The following is a 20,139-nucleotide window of genomic DNA, read 5'->3' on the forward strand; positions in this document are numbered from 1 at the left end:
TTTCCAGTAGGAGTTGTATCAAACGTTTAAAATAGGTAATCATTGTTATATTCAATTGTTACAAAAAGTAGAAAAAGTGAGAAAGCCCAAGACTCTGCAAAAGGATATGAGGAAAAACAAATACATTGAGAGATATGTACCATATCAATAAATGGTACAATTTAAAACTGCACAGATATCGTTTCTCCCTAAGTTAACGTGTGTGTGTGTATATTTTGCAATTCTGATTAAAATACCAAGCAGTTTTTTAATGAACTCATTTTATTTTAAAATTTATATGGATGAGTTACTAAAAGACAAATACTGTATGATTCCGCTTATCGTACCTAGAGGAGTCAGATTCATAGAGACAGAAAGGAGAACGATGGTAGCCATGGGCTGGAGAGTGGGGATGGGAAGTTGGTTAATGGGTTTAGCGTTTTAGTTTTGCAGGATGAAAAGAGTTCTGGAGACTAGCTGTATATATATATCAGTGTGAATGTGCTCAACACTACTGAACTGTACATTTAAAAATGGTTAAGATGGCACATTTGATGTTATGTATATTTTACCGCAATTAAAAATTTTAAAAGTTAAAAAAAAATAAAAATGTATGTGGATGAATAAAGTGATTCTAGCATTTAAGTGAAGAAAAAGGGAAGAAAAGATGGCAGACCTGCCCTATTAGATATAAAAATATACTACAGAGTCATAAACCAGACCAAGTAATACACTCAGAACAGTGTAGTATTGGCACAGGAAGGGGCAGATAGATCAGTGAAAATAATAGGGAGTGTGAAATCAGAGACATTTATATGTAGGGGGCGTCATAAACTAGTGTGAATTAAGGAAGTGCTGGAAAACTGACATACTATATGGAGAATAAAGTTGGCCCCCTACTTCATGCCATATAAAACAATGAACTAAGACCTTGATGTGAAAGAGAAACTAAAGCTAATCAATGAAAATGTTGGACAGGGGTGTCTTGGGTAGGATATCTTAAATGACCCTATCTAATTTAATCATTTCTTTACAAGAAAGAACACCACTGGGAAAATTAACAAATGGGTGATTTCTTGGGAGAAGATTCTTTCAGTGCTTCCCAAAATAACAAGGATTGACATGTAGAATAAAAAAAAGATGCTTGTAGATCAACAAGAAAAAGATAGAGACTATAGGGAGGGAAGGAGGGAAGGAAGGATTTAAACAGACAAGGAAACCTAAATGATTAACAGATATACCATGACATCCTCAGCCTCACTTGTAAACAGAGAAATGCAAATTGCAAAGAGAATGAAATAGTATATTCCATTTGTCAAACTGATGAAAATTAGAAAATGAGGTAACATTCAGTGCTTGAGAGGCTTTCGGCAAACAGAACACAAACGGCTAGTTGGTCCCAGTAATCCCACTCCCCAGTATGTTTGCTAGAGAAACTTTCCCACTGGTCCACAAGAGGACATGTGTTAGGATGTTCACTGTAGCATTATTTGTGGGAGCAGGCAGACTAAATATTTATTACTAGGGGGTTGTTTGATAAATAAAATACAGTGGATGTGTACCATGAAATACTATGCAAAAGTCAAAAGCAGTGATCTAGAAGCATGGATGCATTGGACCATGGATAGATAGTTTTTAAAAGTAAGAAACAGAATGAGGTTTGGATCCCCGCACCAGCCAGCCACCAAAATAGATATATTAATGCTATTAATATAAATTTAAAACACGTAAGTACTGTATATAAAAATTACCCTCTATATTTTTAAGATACATGCATATTCAAGAACATACTAAACATATTAGAATAGCTGCATATTGAGGGGAGAATGGATACTGGCCATAAATGGAATAATAATAATAAAGTAAGAGTAGAACTTTGCATGGATCAATGATAGTTTTAAGTGAATTGAGGAATAAGAGAATTTAGTTCTTTTTTCACAGTGATAAAAGTTTGGAAGTAGTGATTCCAACTATGTAACTACTCTAAGCTTGATATTAATGTGTATTATCCTGCTGCTTCTCAGAGTGGACTTGGCCTATCTGACAGGGCATATATTTTTCCTCATCCCTTCCAACAGTGAGCCCCTGTTAACAAGAACTCTACACTTGGGTTGTTCCAAGGGGTTGCTATTTTTGATAACCAAGAGGCTTGGATTTTAATGGTGGCATGTGGACAGCAGATAGACCTTGGTTCTAAATGAGGTAGGGATTTAAAGCCAAGATCCCTGCATAAATCCAGGACTCTCCTGAGAAAGGCTGGACTAGGAAAAATTCCTTCTGTCAGTACTAATTGCCAATATGAGAGACAGACTTATTCATCTGGCCATTAAGTTGGGGGAGAAAAGATCTCTCCTCATGCAGGTTTGAGTTTGAATAGACATAACTGCTCTCAAGGAAATTACTTCCAACCTTGTACACACAGATTCCTACAGATAAAATCCCTGCTTAGAATGAATTTACATCTCCAAATTACTTTTTTTTTTTTTTTTTTTTTGTCGTTTTTTTGTGACCGGCACTCACCGGTCAGTCCTATATAGGATCCGAACCCGCGGCGGGAGCGTCGCCGCGCTGCCAGCGCAGCACTCTACCAAGTGCGCCACAGGCTCGGCCCTCCAAATTACTTAATCCCTTATGGATTGTAATCCACCCTGAGCCAATGCCAGGAGTAAGAACAAAAAGAGAGATTAGATCCTTAGGAACATTAGATAATAGAATGACACTATAAATTAAATGATTAAAATAAAGGATGAACTAGTAAGCAAGGCAGCACTCTCCAGAATGGGTGATCAGATGTAACTTGCTGGGATGTTTCAGGATTGTTGAGAGTAAAAGCTGATGCAGTGTAGCAAAGATGGTACTTGCTGTTTGTTTAGTACAGTGTCCTTGAATCTTGGCTTTGCCACTTACTTACTGTATAAATATATGGCTTTTGTGCCTCAGTTTCCTCATCCACGAGGAAAATAATAGCATTTCTCATAGTGATATGAGAAGTAAATGAGTTAGGACATATGAGGGTACTTCAAAAAGTTCATGAAAAGATTTGTATTATCTTTTAATTCTGTTTTTTCATGAACTTTTTGAAGTATCCTCATAAATAAATAGTAGCACTCAACAAATATTAACTTATTATTATTAAATAATTTTAAGAATTTAAAACATGAGCAAAGAGTAAGATACTATAAATAATACCAGTTAAGTTTGAAAGACTGAAACAGGATTTTAGACATGAAATATAAAAACTCAGTGTATTGGTTTAACTGCATATTAGAGAGAGCTGCAGGGACAGTTAGTGAATTGGAACATAAACTAATGAGATATTACTGAGAGAGCAATAGGAAAGATAAAGAGATAGAAATTATTAAAGAGACCCTATGGAAATAGAGTCCAACTTATATCACTGGGAGTTTCAGAAGGAGAGCGTAGAGAGAATGGAAAGAAGGATTAAAAGAGATATTGTCGAGAATTTTTCTCACTTAATGACAGGAATGGATCTTTGAATTCAAAAGCAAATTATTCTTGAGCAGGAACTTATCCACACCTACACACATCGTAATGAAACTATAGATAAACTGATTTAAAACATTAGCAAAGGGTAAGATACTATAAATAATACCAGCTAGGTTTTAAAACCCTTTTATCCTGTGTTTTATACAAGTGATCATGGGTTAGAGACTGATTTTTGACCCAATTTGAATCTCTTTAGTAAGAATATTTAGCCAGTGTGTGAGTATAACTCATCTGTACCTAAGTCAGTCTGTTTTATGCTAATTTTAGCATTTCCCTGCTGGGTTTTTTTGTTTGTTTGTTTGTTTGTTTTGCTATATTTTCTTGGTTTTTTAACCACTTCCTCTCCAGCCCCCAAAATCGGAATGTTTATGTTTTATTTCTGTCTGTAACACTTATCTCAGTGTTAGATTTACTAAATACTATTTGATGCAGTAACTGTCGTTCTTCCCATGCAACATGTACATAAAACAAGGTAATATCCACTCCTCCCCAGCCAGCGATATGGAAGTTTTCTTTTTACACTATCAGGATTTACATTATATACAAGCTTGTTACCTTTTTTTTCCCCTAAAGTAAATAAATTTTATGTATAAAGTAAAACTGTACTGTTTTCCGATTTTGTGAGATGAACACTTAGAACACCTTTACTCTACTTGTCCTGTCCACAGGGACAAAGCCCTTTTATTTACTTATGTTTAGTTCAAGAATATGCATCTTTATCTAAAATACTGCATACTAAAAATAAAACAGTACTTATTTGTCCAATATATCGAACATTTGGCATGCTCTTTCACAGTTTAAAACTATACAGATTTTAGACCCAGCTTACAAATCTATTTTTGTATTTGTTTTTATTACCCTATATATAACAATGTAAACAATGCTCCTTAACTAGTTCTAATGATTAACATGAACTCTGTCATACAGTTGCCGCCCTACTCTTGAGTTACTTTAGTTTATGTTCTCTGCTGCAGAAGACATACTTTCTTAACATCTGCATAGTTGAGAATGTCTCCAGTTGCCTTTGCACAAAAATGATAACTTGGCAGGGAATATAATTCTTGGTTCAAAATTATTTTCCCTTAAAACTCTGTAGGTATGGTTCCATTGTCTTCTGGCATTTAGAGTTGCAGAGAAAAATCCGAGGTCAGCCTGACTTTTGCCCCTTTATAGGTAACCTGCTTTCTCTGTCTGGATACTTGCAGAATTTTTTCTCTATCCTTGACATTTAAAAATGTCACCAGAATATGTCTAGGTGTTGCTTTCTTATCATCAAATTTTAAAGGTACCCTGTGCACTTTTCCATTAGTAGGTCTAGTTTGTTCTTCAACTCCTGAAATTTTTCTTCAATTAGTTCCTTAACTATTGTTTCAACTCCATTTGTTTTGTCCTCTATTTCAGGTATTACTATTATTCGTAGATGGTATCTCCTGGACTGGCCCTCTAGGTTTCTCTTTTTCTCCTCTTTTCTTACCTTGATTTCTTTTCCATTTTTCTCTGCATTCTGTGAGATTTTCTCTTGTTTTGCATTTACTTCGGTAATTTGATTTTGTGGACAGTCTGTCTTGTACATTTCTGTTAACTTTCTTAACTCCCTGATGCTTTCTGAGCTTTCCGATCATCCCTTCTCTATCACTGCATATAGGCTGTTAATTCCCTGTATTATATGATTCTTAAACCTTTCTGTAGCTTCTGTTTCCGGTTACTTAGCTCTGTTTTCTCAACTGCGGTGTTATGGCCTTTTCAATATCTCTCAGCAACGAGGACCAAAAATGAAGATTAACAGAGGTCTTCTGCAGCACAGAAAATCCTAAATGCAATTTTAGAGTGGAATATTGGAGGGAAGGTTTGTGAGGACCTTCAAGTAGAAGGAGTGATCACTAAGAGCCAACATTAAAACTAGGTCGTTTCAGACTAATTTTATATTCTTATTTGGTAGGATTTCTAGACTTGAAGATCAGCGATAATATGGGAGATATGGTAGATCTATACTTCTACAAGGCACTGTCAGGGCAGTGTGAATTAGGTGGAGAAATGTAAGCTGGATAAGATTATATTAGATTTCTTCATAATTGTAAAATGACTTTTCCCAAAAGATGGTATGTAATTATGTTAACCTGCATACAAGTTTCTGGTAGAATCATGTACCTCTCTAAACTTGACTCTTTCTTGTTTAATATCTTCATTAATGAATTAATTAGGTGGAAAAAAAATATGGGCGTGGGTGAGTAGTGTACACGTTAGATGAGAAAGTCAGCAAATGAAAAGATCTTTAGAGAGCAGAGTAATGGGCTAACGCTAGCAGGATAAAATTTAATGTGATGAATGTAAAAATATTTATTTGCCATCCCTCCCTTGCAAACACACACACATACACACACACACACACACACACACACACCAAAAAAAAAAAAAACCACAAAATTTACTTACATAAACCGTTAATTCTGTATACTAACTGCCAATATCCCTCCCTCCAAAATAAACCTTATGCAATCTTAAGTTGTTTTAGAAGTGTCTAGAATGAGAAGGTGATCAGACTACTCCTAAAATATTGAGTTCTGGGTACAGTGATTTGAGGGACATTGACATGTTTGGATGTAAAGATTCTTGAAACCATGGCATATTGAGGAACAGTTGAAGGGGAGGTTGGAAAAGAAATGCTCTTGGGAGAACATGGTAGTTTGAGTGTTGTTTGGATGGCTGTTATATGGAAGAGGGTGTGGCCTGAGGAGTCAAACTTGGGCCAATGGATAAAACTACAGAAAAACATTTTAATTTAGTTTTTTTAACTTCAGGGTAGGAGACGATGCTTTTACTATATCTGTTAAAAGCAGCGTGTGGGGAACCTCCATAGAAGAATCGTGTACCTGGTTATTACTGGAGGTGTTCAAATATTAGAGATGTCTGCTTGAAAGGGATGTTATAAGGAGATACAAGCTTCGGATGAGATTGAATGGGGTGACCTTTAAAGGTCCTTTCAATGGCTTGAATTCTTTTCTATAATTTTAAGGATTTTCACACAAGCTATGAGGCTTAGTTGATCTTTAGTTCTGATATCAAAATGAGGAAGTGGTACATACAAGGTTATTTCTAAAAGTTCATGGGAAAATGGAATTAAAATATGTCTTTCCATGAATTTTTGGAAGACCTCTCATATGTGTTGGCTTAGAGAGGTCAAGGGAGAAGAACAAGGTTGGCTGACTGCCTTGCATCATCAAATTTGCAGAGACCAAGAGTGGTAACATTTTTATTGGGGCTGTATAGCTGAATACAAGTTATTGCTCTGTACAATGGCTATTGCTATGTCGTCTTTGTCTGCTATCCATTTGCAAGGGAGAGTGAACAGAGAAGATATTAACACATTGTTTTTTTACATTATAAACTTGCAAAATGTGTAGCCTTTTTTTCCTTTTTGTAAACAAAGTTCAAATAAACTATATTGTGGAATGGCGCATCTCTACCCTGGCTTTTTTAGATGTTTCTCTGAGCTCTTCTTTTTGTCAGGTAGGAGGTTCCACACAGAGCTCCATGAAGTTTGTTGAAGTAGCTTTTTAAAAAGGTCTACTTGTGTATAGTCTGTATGCTGTCCATGCACGGCACAATGCCCTTCATTCAGCCTCCTTTCTAAATGGTGTTCAAACAATGGGAAATGTGGTGATGGGAAATTACACTTAGTGATCTTGGGCAAGTCACTAATTAGTTTGGGCCTTGATTTCCTCAGCTTTAAAATTAGGAGTTTAAATTAGGTTATTTAATTTTTTTTTTTTTTTTTTGTCGTTTTTTTCGTGACCGGCACTCAGCCAGTGAGTGCACCAGTCATTCTTATATAGGATCCGAACCCGCGGCGGGACCGTTGCCGCGCTCCCAGCGCAGCACTCTACCAAGTGCGCCACGGGCTCGGCCCAGGTTATTTAACTTTTAAAAAATGTATGAAATACTATAGAATACAGGAAAAATGCAGAAAATAATATAATAGATGCTTACTGCTTAGATTTAACATTCATTAATGTTTGACTGCATTAGTTGCTTTTTAAAAGTCCATTAAAAGATAAGGTCCTAAAAGAAATAAAAATCTCTTTCTAAACTAATTAATCAATAGAAGATCTGGTTTAAATAGAAAATATTGTTATAATCTCTGGTTTTTAGAAGTGGTTGGTGCTAAGATTTTGGAAGCTGTTGTAATGGAGGTGGTAGTTAAAGCCTTAGGATTGAATTGGTTTTTGCAGAGGAAGTTGTATACAGTGCTATGGGAAGATGTAAATAGAGCGTTAGGAAGGGAGAGTGTCTTGCTGGCAAAGCCAAGAGAAGAGTGGTGGGAAACAAGCCATTTTTCCACACAATTTAATTATTACTACTAACGTGCATTAGATAGATCTATTTACTGATGTAAAACAAAGGACAGTTAAGATAGGTTAAGATAATTAATAGTTTTGTGATCAGAAGTGGGAGGCCATGCTGCAGCAGGGTAGCCATTTTTTCTGTTCACTTTCATTGGTAGAGAAAACTTTGTAGAAAAAAACCCTCTCTTTTTACTGAAGTTGGCATAACCTAGTTGCCACAGACCTTGAGGCCTGGTAAGCTAAGTGGATGTCGTTACTCCAGCTCAGCTGATGTGAATAAACAAGGTATTATTCCTCCTGCCAGGAGTGGTGTTAGGGTGATGACTGTGTCCTGCTAACCGTTGAGGGGTTTTCCTGGTTATGTTTTTTGTGGTTTGCAAAATATGGACCTCACACAAAACTATACTACAAATTTAGTTCACTTTAAACCCAAAGATCAGTGTAGAATTCAGAGCAATTAATCTAGTAGTAGCAAAGTGGTTTTTGTGGTTGTTTTTATCTCAGATCTCCAGACCAGCATATTTAAATTCTGCATTGCATGAAAAAGTGGACCAGGAAAAAGTATACACAGGTGATTTGAATTGAATACTTAGTAAAGAAAAGATCGTTTTGAAATTAGGGGTATGGACTTGGGCGATTTCTGTTTCTAATATTCATAATATGAAATGTTTTTTATATCAAAGCCTATGTTCCAGCCACCCTTACACCGAAGTATGTGTTTTCAACACAAGTTTTCATTCTTTACCTTTTTCGGTTCACCAATTCCTGTGGGTCTCATACTTGACATTCCCTCAAAATGGCATGCAGGTATTTATGACTGGTTAGCACTGGCACGTTTCCAGGTCACTTAACTGAGTCAGGGATCTAATGTAAAAGTGCACCTTGGGCATCTAGGTACCTTTTGTAAAGAAGCAGCAATATGGGGTCTCACAAATACTGTCCTGTGAGATATTGGCGCGATCAGAATGAGAAACATTTAGAAGTGATGAGGGATGTTTTCTTACTCTATTATGATCCCTGGCCCACAACTTGGAAAGCCTTTCATTTTTCTGAAATTAACGCTTAGAAGAACTGGGAGACAAGTAAATTAGGAAGTTAGGACTTCTTTACAGGTTTAAATGTCTAGACTTTTTGCCTTTATAGTAAGAATTTAATAGTATATTTAGGGGATATTGGGTAAAACAATGTTTTTTAGATGAGTTGCTTTGTTTTTTGCTTGTGGTTATTAGACATTGAGAAGGAGTATATGTAGTATACAAAATACGGATTAGAATGTAGAAGTCATACAAATAATTGAGTATATGATTTATGTATTTTTAAAATTTATGACACGTATACTTTTATAAGACTTTGATCTCCTCAACTGTGCAGAAGGGTTAATCAATTCAGTAAGCACCCTCTTTACTCATTGTGACTGATGCCCTGTAATGGATTCAGCTAATGGGAGCCAAATATGATACTGCCAAATAGGATTAATAGTGATTCAGGCTGCCTTGAGCTGTGCCTGAATGCCAAATGGATAAGGGTCAATGGGTTCTTTTGGCATCTTGAGCAGCCTGGTTGTTGAATTTCATATTCCACAGAGGTCTTTGCTCTGTGGTGGCAGTCCTTTTCTCACACTGAATCAATAATTAGTCTGTTCTGATGTTTCTTTTTTGGAACTTTTTTCTTTGCATGTTGAAGTGTTTCTGATTTTTAATGAGGGATAGCAGAGGGAAATTTAAAGACTTTTGCTATCATGAACCTTAGAAAGTATCATTACTCAGTGGTGGCCATGTGATTCATGTGTTTTTTTTTTTTTTGTCTTTTTCGTGACTGGCACTCAGCCAGTGAGTGCACCGGCCATTCCTATATAGGATCCGAACCCGCGGCTGGAGCGTCGCTGCGCTCCCAGCGCCGCACTCTCCCGAGTGTGCCACGGGCTCGGCCCGTGATTCATGTTTGTTTTGCATTGGATTTTAATTCTTGCCTTTAGGTCTCTTGTGTTGAATCCAGGTACCCAAACTGGAAAACTTTAGTGTAATGTCTCTTGGATTCACTAGGCTTGACTTATTGTAGTTCTCCTGTTTGTAAGTAAAACACATTTTTAGGTCACAGATAAATAAGCTTTTCTTTTTCTTTATTCCTGAGGAAAATATTAAGTACGCTGACCATCTTGACACATACTAACTCTAATTTTCCATTTCATATAGAAATTCAAGGGAAGGACTCATTTAGATCTTCTTTGATTTCTTTCACTAGTGTTTTGTAATTTTCAGCATACAGATTCTGTACATGTTTTGTTAGATTTACACCTACGTATTTAATTTTTTGGAGTAATTGTAAATGGTCATAAATTTTGATAGTCCAGCATTGTATTATGTGTACTTTTGGCCAATTCACAAAATATTCACATTTTAAAGGCTCATATTAGTATGCTCCACTTACCTTAGTATATTCTTATTAAGAAATATTTCAGGTATGTAAAAATACAGATAAAATAATAAAATGGTTTAAAATGACATGATGTGCAGAAGTTGTAAAGTTTAACATAGTTTGATTTACCAGTATTTTTTACTTTATGATGCGCCCTTGTGTGTCTAAAAAAAATATTCTTCCATGTCTCAATGCCTTAAAAGTATTTTCCTTAATTTCCTTCTAAAAGTTTTAAAGATATGCTTCTCATACCTAGATCTTTAATTCCCCCAAAATTCTTTTCCGTGTATGACGTGAGTTAGGAATCTTCCACCCCTTCTCCAATACGGTAACCAGTTGTCTAAAAGTGATTTAATGAATACTGTATTCTTTTCTCACTGATTACAGGGTCACTTCTGTTTTATATATATGTTGATATTTGTCTTAGTCCATGTGTGTTGCTATAACAAAATACTGTAGACTAGGTAATTTATAAAGAACAAAATTTTATTTTCTCGCAGTTTGGGAGGTTGGGAAGTCCATGATAGAGGCACTGGCAGGTTTGGTGTCTGGTGAGGGCTGCTCTCTGCTTCCAAGATGGTGCCTTGTTGCTGTATCCTTCAGAGGGGAGGGACGCTGTGTCCTTAGGAGGACAGTGAGTGGAAGGACAAGCGAACGTAATGCTTCATTAAGCCTCTTTTGGGGCCTTAATCCCATTCATGAGGGTAGGAGCTCTCATGGCCTAATCAGTCAACTCTTCATGGCCTTACCTCTTAATACTATCATACTGGCAACACCTGAGTTTTGGAGGGGATACATTCAAACCATAGCAGCAGCCATATGTGTGGGTCTGTACCTGGGCTCCCATTTTTGTTGCAGTGGTCTATTGGTTTATTCCTATATCAATATCATGCTTTCTAATTTTGTGTTTCTTAAAAACAGCTTTATTGACATAAACTGCACATATATAAAATGTGCAATTTGGTAAATTTTGGATCTTTTAAGCTTTGTTAGATGGTACCAAAACTGCATTAGTCTGAGTTTAACCACCTCCCCTGCAACTTGTAAGCCAGATATTAAGAAGATTTGCAGAAATTTAAAACAACCACATTGTTCTTACTATTTTTTGGGAAAATATAGCTTTTTTTAAAAATAAAAATGTTATTTCCATTAACATAATGGACTTATTTTAAATTAATAAATATTTTAAAAACTGCTTAGTTCTAATTTTGAATATAATAAATATTGATAGATGTAACTCACATAAACAAAAACTCTTCAGGGCTCACAATAATTTTTAAGAGTGTCAGTGATTCCTGAGACCAGAGAGTTTGAGAATGGGTGCTGTAAGGGGACATCAAGAATATTCAGATGTAATTAGCTGAGAATCGAGATCAGATCATACTGGATTGGGTGGGCTCTAAAGCCAATGGCTGGTGTCCTCATAGAAGAGGAGAAGACACACAGAGACACAGGGAAGAAGGTGACGTGGAGATGGAGGCAGAGATTGGAGTGATGCATCTGCAAGCCAGGGATTCCCAGGAGCCACCAGAAGGCAGGAAGCAGCGGGGAAGGACTCTTCTGTAGAGCCCTCAGAGGGGGCACAGCCCTGCTGACACCTTTCGTTTCAGACTCCATCCTCCAGAACTATGAGAGGAAATATTTCTGTATGTTTAAGTCGCTCAGTTTGTGGTACTTTGTATGGCAGCCCTAAGAAACTAAAATAGTTTTGTTTTTTCAGAATTTCTATCCTACCAAATGGTGTCTTTTCAGGTTACTGTCAGGAATTTTATTATCAGGTATTTTCAGGTCATTGTGACGTATTTCAGGTATTATCAGGGAGGCTTTTAAGTTACTTTTCGTGTCAGAAATAACACATCAAAAATGAGGTTCTTGCTCTATCTCAAAAGCTAAAATTCATCCAGCCTTTATCAAAAACCTGGGAACTCATCTTTGACTGTTTCTCCTTTATCTCTTATATCCAGTCAACAAAATTCAAGCTCCTAGACATGACACTAATAGCTTTCCATGACTAGGACCTTGTCCTCACCTCACATAACTTCGCACCTGGTCTGTACTCTAGGAATTCTCCGTTTATAGCTGTCTGAGAAGTTAACATCCTTTCTAATCTTCATTATCTGTGGTATCTCTGCTCAAAGGGTTCCTCCGTATCTTCCTTGCCAGCCAACTTCTCATCCTTTCCTACTTCATTCAAGCTTCTTGCTGTTGGGGACAATATGTCAAAAGAGTCAGGAAAGGATTTTGAAAGAAGTAATGTCTGAATTGGTTGAGTTAAGTGCTTCTTTTCTATACTGTAAGAAAACACTCTCTACCTCTGTTTCAGCCCTTCCTATAATATATTTATGTGATCTATTTATGCAGCTACCTTCTCTATTAAATTGTAACTTCTGCAAAAGTTGGTATCTTTGTGTCCCCATTGACCAGCCCAATGTAATCTTTCTGAAACAGATATGACTATGACTTTCCCCTGCTTAAAAACCTTCACTGACTTCCATTTGCAAGAAGGGTAAAATTCAAGCACCTTATTTTGACAGTCAAGGTCTTTATGATCTACTATCTTTTCAGGCTTATCTCTTGCCTTCTTTTACTATATGCTAAGCAATACCAAATGAACTTACAATCATAACATGCTGTTTCATGTTTCTTTATTTTTAAAATATTCTATTTTTTCTTCCTAGAATTTCTGTGCCTTTCTCTCCCTTCCCTTTTATATCTAGAGATGTCCTATTCATCATTAAAGAACCAATTCAGATATTACTTCTTTCAGAAACCTTCCTGACTCTTTTGACATATTGTTCAGAGGAAAGTTCTCTCTTCTTATGTATCACCTCTGTTTCTTTTATGCTGGTATTCTTTAGCATGTTAAAAGATCAAAATCTTTGGAGTCATATCTAGCCTTTGAATTCCAGTCCTTTTACTTGCTACTTCTGTAATAGGGTATAAATTATTTACTCTGAGTCCCAGTTTTATCATCTTTAAAAAAGGGATATTACCTACTTTACTTTGCAGTGTTAAATGTTTTTAGTTTTAATTGAGATGAAATTACTCAGGATAAAAATGTGAGCAGAATATGGTTTTTTCCTTAAGAAATGCATAATTATGATAATATAGATATATAATAAGAAAAAATGGTAAGTTCTATAATAAAGCACTATGAGAATAGAGGAAGGAGATAGTAGTTGTCTGTTGGCGGTTTGGAAAATATTTATTAAATTGGTAGAGTAGGAAGATGTGTCCAGTAGGCAAAATTTTTTAAGTGGAAGGAGTTAAGGATATTACAAGTAAAGGACAAAATGTGAACAAGGAATATGAGAAAGCATGGTATATTTAGAAAATGGCTGTGGTGCTAGAATAGAGTCTCTTGAGGTGGGGAGAAGAGGTATATGGCAAAGACAAGGCAGTCGTGGTAGATAGGGACCGTCAGGTGGTAGAGGGCCTTGTTGCCGTGCTGTGGGTGGTGGGGGAGGGGTGTGTTACAGAATTAATGGTTAAGGGTGTAGGATCTGGAGACAGACTACTTAATCTTAAATCCCTACTCTATCACTTAGTTGGAGCTGTGAGGTCTTGGGCCTGCTACTTTCTTTAAGTCCTAGTTTCCCAAGTTGCCACGGGAGAGTGTGAAATTTTCCACAGGAAGAATGCAAAGGGAAGAAGATACCATTCCTGAGGATAGAATTGTGAGGATTTTTAATGTATTATATATTTGATTGACAAGCATAGACATGTCCACATGCAGAAAGTTTCAGAAGTCTGGGGTAGAATGAAGCAAACAGTTTAATGCAAAAGTAAAGAAGTAAACAGGTAGGATTTTTTTTTTTTTTTAAAGGAGATGAGGTGAGGCCATGTTTAAAATAATTGCTTAGGCTGGGGGAAAACCAAGTGAAACCAGAATAGAGATAAATGATGAAAAAGGTAGTGGTGATAGATCAAAGGTTGTGCTATGGGCAAAAAGAGTAGATTTAGTAGGTGTAGGAGGAAGAAAAGAATAAATAGTGTTTCAGATTCAGAAAAAAAGATTTTCGGAGTTTGAAAGTTTTTAGGTGGATCTTTCCAGACTATAATAAGGTTAACTATATATCATTTATTAAAGTAGAATAGAGGTAAATTAGAAGTGAAAGAGTATTTGTTGGGTTGGCGGGGCATGGTAGACCTCATGGTGAAGTATAAATGGACGTAAAAAGATTGCTTCCTCAATTTCTGGCTTGGTAAGACTGGTAGCACAGAAGTGGTTGGTAGAAATGTTGTTTAGCAGAGTGAAATATGGTTTATCTACATGTTTTTCCTTTCCAGTATAATTCAGAAGCAATTAATAATTTAGCTGTAGTAGTCTCAAATGAGACTGGTCTCCTAAGAAAGTTTCCGTAATACTTATTAAGCAGTTAGTACCACTATACACACAGTACTGCTTCTCAGCTTGTACAATGTCAGCTCTTTCATGAGGATTTTGATGTACTGTAAATGAGTCATTTCCCATACCATGTGTTTTTCCTTTGTGTGCCAGTCCACAGACGGGAAAAATAATATTGGACAAGTTAACGATGAGAGCTGTTTTATAGACACATACTTGATTTCTTAGGTTTGTGCTGTCCAGTGTGGTAGCCACCAACCATATGTGGCTATTAAGCTCTTGGAATGTGGCTAGCCAAAATTGAGATGCGATGTCAATATGAAATATACATTGAACTTTGAACACTTAATAGGAAATAGGTCATTAATGGTGTTTCTATGGATTACATGTTTGAAATGATAATATAGTAGCTATATTAGATTAAATAAAATATGCTACTAAAATTAATTTTACCTGTTTATTTTTTACTTTTTAATGTGGCTGCTGGAACGTTCCATATGTGGCTTGCAGACATGACTCACCTTATATTTTTTGTTGAACAGCATTGTTGTAGATGAAAGAAATCCACCTGTCTGTTGTACTATAATCAAATGTGTAACTATTTATTCAATTATTAATCCCTGATGGAAAAGCAAAAAAAAAAGAAAAAATTTTGGTGTGTGAATGTGCGTGGGGTACTAAAAGCTTAGTGAAATTTGCTGTGAATGGGTTTTTAAATAAATACTATTATTCCATTTGTTGTTCTTTTAAAGTTATATGTAATGAAAATTGTTAAACTTCAAGGATAAAGGTAACTAGATACCAGACTAGCTGATTGGCCTTGGCATCTGAAAGCACACCTTTGCTTCTGCCTTGTATGGATGTCTAAGTGCATTATGGGGTTGTCCTAAAAGCATCATAGCCTATGGCTAGATTGTATTATCTGACACAACAAGTGTTATACTTGGTGATGCTTTTGGTTTTCTTTCTAATTTTAGATTTTCTAAAGCTGTGTAGCATCACTTGGGAACTTGTTAGAAATACTAATTCTGTGCCCTAACTCTGCTGAATCAGAAACTCTGGTGGCTGGGCCCGACAGTTTGTTTTAATCTTCCAGGTGATTCTGATGCACATAAAGTTTGAGAAACGTAGTTGTAGATTATACTACTTTTATTCAAATGGCAAAACTCAACCTCTTTATAACACATCTCCTTGAAAGGAATTACATTCCTTTCTTTTCAATTAATCATTTACACAAATCTTATGTTCTTAGGTGGATGCTCTCCGGTTGCGTTTGGAAGAGAAGGAAACCATGTTGAACAAAAAGACGAAACAAATCCAGGATATGGCTGAGGAGAAGGGGACACAAGCTGGAGAAATACATGACCTCAAGGACATGCTAGATGTGAAGGAGCGCAAGGTTAATGTTCTTCAGAAGAAGGTAAGGTGCATTTGTCTGAGTTTTGTGGCCCACTCTGACATACATCCTCATTCCTACCACTGAGTTATACCTAAATGCTGTCAAAGTTTCTTTCTCATTTCTCTGTTTATATCTTTGTGATTAGTAATTGGAACTGGTGTTGCAATAGGTAGATTGTTAAAACTGCTCTGCATATTCAGTTTTTAAGATTTGAAAGTAAACGCTATTAGTATCTTTCAATAGTATTTTTCATGCTGTTTCTGAAAAGTGCTCTGTAAATTGCCACAGTGTTTGAATTGACATTCTTCTTCCTCTTCTGTATTTTATTGGATCTGCAGGGAATTAGTATAGTACATGGACTTGGAATGGTACAAGTCTATCTACATGATTAATAAGATGACAGTTTTGAATAGAAAAACATGCTACTGTAATTTACATATAATGTACATGTGTCAAGAAAAAGAAGAATTTCTTTTCTCTCTTACCTTAGTTATTATTGGAAGGAGGTTAACTCTGGAATAAATATGAAAAGTACTAATAATTATTAACTTTTTCAACTAAAATAAGGGGTAATTTTGAGATAACAGTTATAAGAGACACTGTTATATATTGTTCTTCTCCATTGAAGTGATTAGAAACATTTGACATTGACTCAGTTTATTTTTTAACTCACACACTTTTTTTTGGTGGCTGACTGATACAGGGATTGGACTCTGGACATTGATGTTATCAGCACCATGCTCTAACCAACTGAGCTAACTGGCCAGCCCTCGACACATTTATTTTTAACCTCTAACAGCCAAGGAATGCAGCTGTCTTTGCTAATCTTCAAATTCAGCTTTTCTTTTATGTACAGAGGATCATGTCCTATATTTGCAGTTTATGTTAGTCTGGCTTTCATTTGTTTCCTATAATTAATCATAAAACTTTTATCACTCTAAATATTGGTTGGCTTTCTAATTTCTTCCCCCAAAACAAAAACAAAACCAGAGCCAATAAACAAACAAATCTGAACATGTTATATGTTAAGAAAAGTTCATTTCAACAAGTTTGTTTAGCTAGAAAATGTTTAGCTTCAGGTTTTGACAGAGAATTGATATTAATCCCAAATGCAGCTTTTCCCATTATAGCAACTTCCCTTTTGGGAGGACTAGATGTTAATATGTGTTAAAACTTTTTTTTTTAATAGGATGAAGGGCTCATGCAGTATTTATGCTTGTAAACACCTATATTAGAAATAAGAAAAATTTCAAATAAATGATGTAAACTTCTACCTTAGAAAATAGAGAGTAGAGCAAACTAAGCCAAAAGCAAATATAAGTAGGAAATGACAGAGATTACAACAGAAAAATATGGAATGGGGAATTTCAAAAAATAGAGAAAATCAACAAAACCAAAAGTTGATTCTTTAAGAAGATCAACAAAATTTGCAAACCTTTATCTAGACTGACCAGGAAAAAAGAGAGAAGGTTGAAATTACTAAAACCAGAAATAAAGTAGGAGCATTATTACATTGTCACTATAGCTTTTTGTGGTGGTAAGACTTAGTTTCTTTCTCTTTCTCGTTTCATTTTTGTTCTACCAGTGCGTTTTGTTCTTTCTTGTGTATTTGTGGTAGTGATTATTGTTTTACAGATTCCAGATGCAGGATTCCCTTGAAGATTTCTTGTAGGGCTGGTTCTGTGGTGGTAAACTTCCACAGCTTTTGTTTGCCTGGAAAATACACTATTTTTCACTTATTTCTGAAGAACAACCTTGCTGTATATAAGATTCTTGGCTATAAGTTTTTTTCTTTTAGAAATTTAAATATGTCATCCCATTTTCTCCTAGCCTGTTGAGTTTCTGTTGAGAAGTCTGCTGTTAGTCTGATGGAGGCTCCCTTATAGGTGACTTGACACTTTTCTCTTGCTTCTTCTAAGATTCTCTGTCTTTAAGCTTTGCCAGTTTGACTCTAATGTGTCTTGGAGAGGATCTTCTTGGGTTGAATCTGTTTGGGGATTTTCGAGCCTCCTGGATCTGAAGCCTCCATGTCTGTCACTATACCTGGGAAGTTTCCTGTTGTTGTTTCATCGAAACAGTTTTCCATGCCTTTTCCTTTTTCCTCCCTTTTCTGGAACGCCTATGATTTGAATGTGTGCTTAAGGTTGTCTGCTAGCTCTCTTAGATTTTCTTCATTTTTTATTATTCTTTTTTCCTTTTTTTTGTCCACCTGGGTTATTTTGAAAAGACTATCTTCAAGATCAGGGATTCTTTCTTCTGCTTGTGCTAGCCTGCTGCTTAAGCTCTAGGTTGTGTTTTTTATTTTGCTGAGTGAATCTTTCAGTTCCATGAATTTTGCTACATTCTTTTTAAGGTGTTAATCTCTGTAAATTTTCTCCTTCAAATTCTGGATTGTCTGAGTCTTCTCGTATCTCAGTGAGTCTCTATAAGATTGTTGCTCGTAATTCATTTTCAGTCATTTCAAGAGTTTCCTGTTCTATAGGGTCTGGTATTTGAGAAGTTACTGTATTCTTTCATTGATGTCATATTTTCTCAGGTTTTAATATTTCTAGTATCTCTACGTTGATGTCTGGTCATCTGGTAGAGCAGTTGCTTCTTTTAATTACTCTGGAGTGGGCTTTGAGGGGAGAGATATCATCTTCTTTTTCTAGTCTCCACTAGTGACTTTACTTGTATCAATGCAGTCTAGCGTTGGGTGGGCCATCTGCATAGTGGATGTGGCTGCTGCCATGGTGTCAAGCTGCTTTTGCAGCAGTCATGGCTGTGGTGGTGGCTGTGGTGGGCCACCCACGTGGAGTGGTGTTTTCAGCATGTTCTCTTGCCTGCTTTTGGGTGCGGGGTACTGCCCTCTGCTCCTTGCCTAGGACCCTGGGCATGCTGTTGTGCCTGATTTTGGGCAGAGAGGGCTGCGGCCCATGGCTCCTTGCCTAGGACCCCAGGTTGCTTTCTTGCCTGCTTCTGGGTGGAGGGAGCTATGGCCTTCAGCTCCTTGCCTAGGACCCTGGGCATGCAGTCTTGCCTGCTTCTGGGTAGAGGGGGCTGCAGCCCGTGGCTCCTTGCCTGGGACCCTGGGTGTGCTGTCTTGTCTGCTTCTGGGGGTGGGGGGTGGGTGTTTGGCCTTGGTTCCTTGCCTAGGACCTCATCATTGTCATACTAAAACAGTTAGAATCAACATTTGTGGTGTATTTTCTGCAACAGTGTTTGCTGATAAAATAGAGATAGCTTTAATATTTAGATCTACATAAACTAAACAATGTAATTACAGTAATTTTAGAGACAAAATTCTCAAAGGACTTATGTGTTTTTACATATTTCAAAAGACTAATGAATTTTTTCTTGGTAAGACATGTAGTTTTATATATTTTTAGGCAAGAGTTGCAACTTTTTCCATACTTCCATCCAAAGATTAAAGGTCAAAATGGCATTTACTATTATATTCTAGCCAGATTTTTACTGTTTAAACTTTTGAAACTTTCTGTGGGAGAAGGGAGAGAGGAGAGGTGCTTACAGCTGAAACTTATTTAAATACAATACTGTGTTCTTTTTTTCGTTTCATTTATGTTTAAAATTTAGGCATTATGCTGTATCAAGACAAAAGCGTAGGGATCAACAGGGAAAATGTCACAGAGGTTGAGTGTATTCCTTGAGCAGAATTTAGAGTAACCGAATATTATTATTCTTTAGTTTTTGTGCTTTTGCCTTCTTTGTCGTGTTTTAGAGAATGCCATGGGTGACAGTGGACAAAACATAGAGAGATTTTGCATACCTAATGTCATTTAAAGATTAATATCTGGGAAGAACTGAGTCAGGATATTGTTTTAGGGGAAGGTTGTTTTTGGTACCTTTGGGGACTTTGCAGTGCGCTCTCTTGTAGCTTTTGTAGCTTACAGTGCAAAGCATTTGGCACTAGATGAAATATTTGTTAATGTGTTTGTTGTCTTTAAGCAGAGGGTGTTTGAAGCAGTTCTTTCAGACAATACAGGGCATTGTCCTACTGAAGGAATTCACATGTAGTTTGTGTATACTTATATGTGGAAACTATCTAGTTCATACTTTCCTACTCAACCCTGAATAAGCTTGTAGCAACAATCCCCCCACCCTGTATCCTCAGGTCAGAGGCTTCTCTTGATAGTCATGGCATCAATGAA

At 36.4% G+C, this 20,139-nt stretch overlaps 1 protein-coding gene across 15 annotated transcripts in view; it reads left to right on the top strand.

Moving 5' to 3' along the window:
* ERC1 (ELKS/RAB6-interacting/CAST family member 1) overlaps window positions 1–20,139 on the top strand; it is a 523,885-nt gene that overhangs the window by 116,978 nt on the left and 386,768 nt on the right. For all 15 annotated transcript variants that reach the window (XR_010022659.1, XM_063087326.1, XM_063087318.1 and 12 more), the window contains one exon: window positions 15,845–16,012. Coding sequence is in view for 14 of the 15 variants with exons in the window: in XM_063087326.1 (XP_062943396.1) it covers window positions 15,845–16,012 (168 nt within the window). In the remaining variant the exon portion in view is untranslated. The remainder of the gene's footprint in view (window positions 1–15,844; window positions 16,013–20,139) is intronic.

Source organism: Cynocephalus volans, chromosome 1 (assembly GCF_027409185.1).
Source record: "Cynocephalus volans isolate mCynVol1 chromosome 1, mCynVol1.pri, whole genome shotgun sequence".
Lineage (NCBI taxonomy): Eukaryota > Metazoa > Chordata > Mammalia > Dermoptera > Cynocephalidae > Cynocephalus > Cynocephalus volans.